This window comes from Charadrius vociferus, unplaced genomic scaffold (genome assembly GCF_000708025.1).
Source record: "Charadrius vociferus isolate BGI_N301 unplaced genomic scaffold, ASM70802v2 scaffold141, whole genome shotgun sequence".
Lineage (NCBI taxonomy): Eukaryota > Metazoa > Chordata > Aves > Charadriiformes > Charadriidae > Charadrius > Charadrius vociferus.
Window position 1 is genome coordinate 2,428,073 of NW_009647743.1, and position 8,208 is coordinate 2,436,280.

Sequence of the window (8,208 nt, forward strand, 5' to 3'; positions counted from 1 at the left end):
GGGCTCGGCTACCGTAAAGCGGAGGGGGGGGGTTGCAGCGAGAGCGTTTTATTTAATAAAACAGAAAGCGGTACAGCGCTGATCTAGCTTAGGTTTAGCTCCTGTCATGCTCTTCAAACAATTCCTTATGCAGCGACACAAGGTAACGCGAAGAAGACCTGATTAAAATTGAAATGAGACTCGGATAGATATCCGACGGAGGCAGAGAAGATCAGCGATCTATAAACAAGCTTGGTGTTATTTTTACTGTGATAGGTGTTACAGCCAAGCTATCACGAGGTCTCGGTTATTAGCTAAAACTTACATAACTGGAAGTTTGGAAACATACGTTTGAGTGGCCTTTGGAATCCGGAAATTGAAAATGTATGTTCAAAATAATTTAAAAACACAGTTCTGGACAGCATTACTTAAAAGGCTTTATAATGCCGATGGGTTTACTCATCTTGTTTTACGAGTGAGTTCTCAGAGCATTCATCCTGGATTGCTACAAAGCTGAGAGTAATTGTATGATGGGGAAAATAAGATGTGATTTAATAAATGGCATATAAGCTGCTGAATAGCTACACGCGTACTAAAGCTTGTGGATTTCCGGCAGCTGGTTCTAGAATTGTTTAAATTGTGTCTTGCTTTGTTTCTTCGCTGAAATTTATTCAGTTGGTACTTAAAATAGAAAATATATAATTTTTTAATCAGTTTATACATTTAAAAAGACTTTAAATGATTTCTGGAGTGCTGTCTCCTGTGTAAGTATGTAAGGACATTATAAGCTGGCTAGTTTCTGGAATGACGTGTTTTTTTCTGTCTTGGAGCCACTTTCTAGTGTTAAATAATTTAGAAGTGATTATGTTGTTGGTGATGTATTGCAATTAGCTTTTGTGGGGGGAGAAAAACCCTTTGAGCACCAACAAAACCTGTTGATATTCTTGTTAGCTCAGTATTGTTCAACAGAATGTATTTTGTGAACAGGAACTTCTAGCTGAATATTTCAATAAAGTTATTAAACTAGCAACTAAAATTTGGATATTTGATTTAGGGCTAAGTAGCCCTAAAGTAGCTCTAAGTAGGAAAACTTGGTCCTCTGTGACCACTGTGGAATTCTTTACAGGTAGTGCATATGGAACAGAAAGATAATCTTACTTTGAAAGAGGTTTGAAAGCTATTATAAAATTGCCAGATGCTTATCTGATAGCATAAAGTTCACTTGATAATTCACTGGGCGCAGCCTTTCTATGAACTGTTTCTGATAATGCTGCTGGTCTTTCTCTCTCATCTTTCTGGTGTATTACAGTTATGAAACTTGTCACAATATGATTCCTAATGATCTTCACAGCCTTGAATTTCCTTACTCCTTTTTTTTTAAACTATGCCCAGATAATTAGTATTTTCAGAAGATTTTTAACAGTTGGGAGTTAACAAATGTGTATAGAAATCTGGCTTTGTTATAATGATATAAACTAATGTCAGGAAAGATGGCACAAATGCTAGCAAAATAAATTCCTTAATTTATCTTACAAAAAGTTACCTCAACAAAGAGATTTCTGCATTTAACAGAACTTGCCTTTCTCTCTACTTGAAACACAGAGTTTACATAGAATAGGTTCTCTCATTTAATCTCATGTAAAATGTCAGGTTTAATATTGTAAAGTTGTCACCTTTTTTCTTGCTGATTTCTATTGCTTTAGTGATTAAGGACTTGAAATAATGATGAGGAGTTACAAGCCCTCACTCCTGGTTCTCTCTGTCCCTGAAACTAGTATTTTGCTGTTGGGCTATTTTGTCATTTTGTTTAGAGTCAGTGCTATATTTTCAGGCAGATTTTATTGTTGGTTTTATGTGAAGAGCTACACTGAGAAAGTGTGCAGATTCTATTTGAGTAACATCTACGTGTGTATGTATACCTTTACCTGTTTCAACCCCCTACATTTTTAACATAATTGAATGGAATGATCATTATTATTCAGTCATTCGGATCATCTGAGAGTGAACACAACCTCTAAATTTGGCATCTGCATATTTGAAAGTGTCATGCCTCGTTGGGCAGTGTTCACTTTGCTCACGGGGCTAAGGTCAAGAATTGCTTGAAGCCTCTCAAGATGGTATCTGTTTACTAAGTACTGTACTTAAGTAATTAACAAGCTCATATACAGTGCCTAGCAAAATGGGAACTTTATCTTAATTGAATCCTCTAGTGCAGTCATAGTACCCCTTTTTGAAATGTTGTATATGCTGAGAAATATTCCTTATCTGCTCTTTTCATCCCTTAGGAAAGTCTCTCCATCTTCCAGCCTGTGGCTGTTACTGCCTACCCACTCAAACTGGTTTTTAGCTGGGTGCTTCCCTGCACATCACTGCGTGCTCCGCCTGCTCAGCAAGGGCAATAGCAGCAGCAGCTGGAGCGACTCGATGGGTTTATGCTTGTAGTCCCAAATGCCAGTTCTGGCAGGCCTACAGCTAATTCATGTAATAGCGCTTGAATTTATTGTAACAGCGCTTGGTGATCCTCCACTGGGATGAAGGTTAGTAACTTCCTTCTCCTCGGAGAGATTTAGTTGTTCAAAACCAGAAAAAGGTGGCACTGAGCAACTGCAGCTCTCAGAACATCTCTTTAAAAAAAAGTTGCTACCTCTTACCTTAATTTAGCTAGGCAATGAAAAATAAAGGCAGAGCTCTTCATCTTGTGAAGAAATATGTTTTATTTATATCTAGAAGTTTCATAAATTAATTGCAAACATGAATTACCGAGGCCCACTTTCATCAGACTGCTCACCGTTGTGTTGCCAGTTTTTAAATGGCAGATTGTGGTATAGCTTCTTCTTGTGAAGCAATTTTACCGGTAGCCCTAAGGACTTTAAAAAATTTTATGCTGGTCTGAAGAAATTGAGAATACCTTCTTTATGCGTACGTTCCTGCAGCCAGTTGTATATCCTGTTTATGGTGTTACTCAGTAAGCTTTTTTTAATTAAAACTTGCCTGATAATTTATAGCAGTTGATCGTGGTTTAACCTGCCTCTGTATGATTAAAAAATTAAGCCCAATATGTAACTGTACTAGAAATGAGAATAAAAATAATGATGAGTTTATGTAAAATCTTGCATATTACTAAACTGAATTTAGTACATGTGACTACAGTTTCTTCACAACTGTGGCCTTATTTAGAAAGGAATTCTTGAACTTCCCCTGAGTGGATGCAGATAAATGCTTCACCAGCCAGCTGAACCTGTCTTTTGTCTACTTACATCTTGGTTATGCTTTTTTTTTTTTTCCCCCTGTAATTTCTCTAATGTCTCAAATTTTCTCCCCTTATCACTAATCACATCCATGGCTCGTTTCTTTCTGCTTATGTAGAAGAGTTTCCATTCATGTCCAATGTTTAACAGTTTTAAAGCCCCGTTTTTAATTCCCTGCGCTAATAGAACAGAAATAATTTCGAATACATGTGAGATAGTACCAGACCAGGCCATGAGGGTTTCTTTCTTGAAAGTCAGCATCACAAACCTGCGGATTCCTAGTATGATCGCTTTAGTGATCTCTCGGCATAGCAAAGGTTGAAAAATAAGATAAATCAAAAAATTAAGATATATACAGTACATGTGATGGGATAAAGACAACATTCCCATACTGAATTAGTACCATTTATGGTACTTTAATTTTTTCTCTTGGTAAATAGAGGTGGTTACTGAAATTTGAGTTGTGGCATTCAGAAATCTCGGTAACTGAATAACATTCTGGATGTGTTCTTTTTATTACTATCTACAGCAAAATTTGACCAAAAAAATAACAAGCACAGTGATAAGTAGGATAAAGAAGCCATATCCTGAAGGTTTTTATGCTGCTGTGCGGGAAGGCTTGAGAAGGTATTTTGGGTGCTCAGAAACAAGAAACTGAATCCTTAATGCATTATCATCGAAGTCGCTAAGCTTTGTCTTAATGTCAGTCACAGCTTAATGTTGTGTGCTGCTCACTGCTCAGGACATTTTTGTTTTTCCTTACATTTTGTAGCACTTCATTGACTCCAAATAAGCTATTTGTATTAAATTTTAAAGGAAGTCTGAAGATAATAATTCCAAATGTTCTGATAGTTAAGGCTTCTTAACTTGTATAGGACATAGATATGTTTGGTACTGTTTGCAGAAGCTTATTGTTAATTTTGTATATAATTTTTTTTTTAAATCTTCTATTTTTTAATGGGTTTTGTTTTCAGTATTTATTCAGTTGCTCCATTGGAGACGGATTACATTGTCAGCATAACTTTGATAAAACTCACTTTTTTTTTTTCCCCATTCAGATCAGTCCTACAGTTTTATTTTCCCAGTGTGTGCTGAGTCTATCTTACAAATATTTATAAAGATTTAATTTGGATTTTATGTCCAGCAGGCTCGCAGATGGGTCAGGGACTCTGGAGAGTTGCTAGGAACCAGCAACTGCAACACCAAGGATACAGTGGACAAGGCTATCTTACCAGAGAACATGGTAGGAGGATAGCTGCTAACAATGTTTCCACAAGCCATCGCAAACCAGCCCAGGGAGGCATTGACATCTACCACCTGTTGAAGACAAGAAAATCTAAAGAACAAGAAGGATTCATTAACCTGGAAATGCTGCCGCCAGAGCTTAGTTTTACCATTTTGTCGTACCTGAATGCAACTGATCTCTGTCTAGCTTCGTGCGTCTGGCAGGATCTTGCTAACGATGAGCTTCTCTGGCAAGGGTAAGTGGTGGTGGGGGGGGGAAAGTATCACCTGGACATAGTAAAAATAATTATTAGATTTTACATTTGTCTCAACATGTGCTTTTTGTTGTTCTAACCTTAGCAAAGGTTTCCCAAGTTAAATGAGATTTGACATAATTAAAAAATGTGTTATTCTGGATTTCTCATTGCTATCAGGTATTAGTGGAGATTGCTACATACAAAAGCGTGCTCGGTAGGAGTATACGTGTGTATTACTGCACACCTGTTGTTTGTTATATCATGGGCAAAAAACCCAAGGACTTGTCTTCCCTTTTGCATTAGCTCAAAGCACACCTCAAATGTTTGTGGTGTTACTTCTCTGAACTTCAAACAAATATCTAGCTTGAGCAAGCAAACCTATTCAGGTGAAGCTCCAGGTAGAAAGGGATGAGGACTCATCTACTATACTTGTCTTAGAGCAACTTAAGTGTGTGGGTTTTGGAATATGGTGATGGAAGGAGGAAAGAAAAGGTCAGTTCTGCAAATGCGTCAGGTGGAATTTCTGCAGCGTAACAGTTGAAACACGTGAGTTTGTATGTCCAGAAAATAAATAAAAGAATGCTCTGTCAAATAAAACGGTATAAGATCAAAACTTAATGAAAAATATTTTCTTTGATATTTGGTGTTTTAGCACACTAGGAAAGACTCATGAAATCATACTTATCTTCAGAGTAAATGGTCAGTGGAACTTGTATCTTCTTTCACAGCATATTCTTACCCCTTAACTTAACAGACAGTAAGTTGTATTGCTGTAATAGTTCGGTGGTTGTTCAAGTCCTGTTTCTTTCCCTTTCATCTATTTCTTTGCCCTTCTGCATTTGCATTAAGCAGCTTCCCTTCCTATCATGCTTTATGAACTCAGCAATAGGATAGTGCAATTGTAACTTCTCAGTCACAATTGTTCTGCTGTTGGGGACTGTTGTTTTGGCAGGAAAAAGGAATTCTAGTGAAGATCCTGCTAGGCCTCAAAGTTTATGTATATCAGATAGCTTGGCAGTTGAATGAGTAAGCATTGTGTTGTGCTCAGTTCTTGGTATAAAACCCACACTAAATACAAATAAATTCCCTGGACCAAAGCTTGAAGATACTAGAGCTTCTTAATTGTATGCACTATATATTCTTAACATACAGAGGGGGAGAAAATAACGTATTTTCCTCAGAGTTCATCTTAGGGAATAGCTCAGTTGTTTTTAGTGAAATCTTCCTAAATAATCAGTTCAAAGTATACACTTTGGTAGTGAAAATGTGTCTGGATTTAGCAAATTAATGCAAATCTCGAATTGCATAATCTCTGTGGACATCGTAGTCTTCAGTATCCCACATGTATCGGACGTGTTTGAGTTGAAGCTTTGGCTGTCATTCTGAACTCAGGACAGGTAAGACCCGTGTCTCTCCCATGTCCTCAGGGGCTGCCTGCTGGGCCCTAAGCATTGGGCCTAATTATCTACAAACCAGATGTGTTGAAGCAGAGCAACCCGTTCAATAAGGAGTCTAGATAACAATCGGAGTGCCTAGAAAGTGTACATTCAAGGGAATTTCAGATGGTGTCATCCAGGAGGCAGATAAGGGACAGAAACTGATGAAACTGAGATAGGGAGTCAGAGTGGGATAGAAAGGAAAGAAGCTGAGAAGTGATGGAAGATACAGAGCAATGGGGCTGGATCAAGTAATTAGGACTGGTCAAGACTGGAAAACAGACGGTCAGGTGGAAAAGGACAGACGGAGAAAGCGGTGAGTGCAGATGGGGTGTCCCGCTCACTGCACAACTGGGGCACATGAAAAGAAACAACAGTTTTTTAAACTGTCACATTGCTACAGGAGAACTTGTCACAGCTACCCAGTGCTCCGATACCAGGAGTGCCAGAGGTCTCAGCTGCGTGGATGTCGTTACAATGCCACCTACTGGGATACGTTTTGAGATTGCACTCAAATACACCAAAACCTGTGTGAGAAGAAAACAATAATCGTATAAATGAAGACTTTAGCAATGCACATGCAAAACGCTAACTAACTGTTAGGAGCAACCTATTTCTAACTTTTCCCATAGCTTGAATATTTGGCTTTGCGCTGTTGGTTATGTTTTGCTTCTGTAAAATATATGAAATGCAGACACAAATTTTGATAACAGACTAATTCTATTTTCGTAGGTTGTGCAAATCCACTTGGGGTCACTGTTCTATATACAATAAGAATCCACCTCTAGGATTTTCTTTTAGAAAATTGTATATGCAGCTAGATGAGGGCAGTCTCACCTTTAATGCCAACCCTGATGAGGTAAGTGAACTGTTGTAATAAGCAGTTAAAATAATTGTGATTGTTGTTTTATAATTATAGCCATATTAAAAGCTAAGTTTTAATAGGTGTTTGGTTTACTGTAGAAATGATTAATACCAGGTTACAGCCCTATCCTGATCTTTTTTTGCATATGGTACCTGTGCACATAATTTACATGGCTTGCCTCTTAAGTGCTCTGTACAGCGGTCTGACCTATGGATGCCAGAAATTCATAACCACTTATTGACATAGGAACAAGGCAGAGATCCTAACTGAAGAGACGGTGGTGAATTTAAAAAGGACAGTAATACGCTTTCAGAAATTAAAATGCTTTTGCACAGTATGAGGTCGATCCCTCTTCAGTTAAAGCAGGTTAAAACAGTTAAACCATGACAAGGTATAAAGTAACACCAATTAATTCTATGACAATTATGGTTTCTTGTAAGGGGGTTTTAAATATGTCCACTATCAAGGAGCAAATCTTGAAATACTATGAAAAAGATGTACTGCCGAACTGTCCTAAAGATCAGTATGATTTGATTTCTGTGGATGTTTGTTGTGCATAAACATAATCTTAATTTATAGTATATAACAACATATATTTATTTTCAAAAAGTAACCCATGTCAAACTAAAAGGTTTCCGTGTATTAATTCATGTAACTAACTGGAAAAGTTGGTTCTGCTTTCGCTCTGTCACCTTTCCAAGAAGGAAAGAGTTTCAGAGTAGACAACTTTTGCCTGGGACATGGGCAATTAATGCCCAAGTGACAGAGAGTCTTCTGTGTACAAAACCACACTCCTGCGTCATGTTCCCTAGGAGAAGAAGGTACACAGTACTGACCGAAAAGTAGTTTTGACTTCCTGCATATATTTATACACACACGAGGAAGTGGTAATTGAATAAATCCAAATTAGGAAGATGATTAAGAGACATGAAAAGACATAATTCCAGGACCCAACAGTTCACTCTGCTGATATGATACAGAAAACGTGAACTTGTGACCACGGGGTGAAATAAATAAAACAGTCATATGAATCATTACAATAATGTGATTTTGTTTAAATTCTTGCTTTATCTCATATTCTGCTTGATAAAGAAACCCGCTGCTTCTATTAGTCACAAATGACAGTATTTTGTAATTTCTCTGGTAGAGCTCTGACTTGAACTGTGATACACAGTGCTGAGACGTCTTATCAGCACCTT

At 37.6% G+C, this 8,208-nt stretch overlaps 1 protein-coding gene across 1 annotated transcript in view; it reads left to right on the forward strand.

Annotated features, from left to right (window-relative positions):
• The first annotated feature begins 4,377 nt into the window (after positions 1 to 4,377).
• The window catches only part of FBXO8 (F-box protein 8), a 12,944-nt gene continuing 9,113 nt past the window's right edge, over positions 4,378 to 8,208 (forward strand). The window contains exons 1-2 of the mRNA XM_009882014.1: positions 4,378 to 4,708; positions 6,877 to 7,003. Coding sequence (XP_009880316.1) covers positions 4,383 to 4,708; positions 6,877 to 7,003 — 453 coding nt within the window. The 5' untranslated portion in view covers positions 4,378 to 4,382. The remainder of the gene's footprint in view (positions 4,709 to 6,876; positions 7,004 to 8,208) is intronic.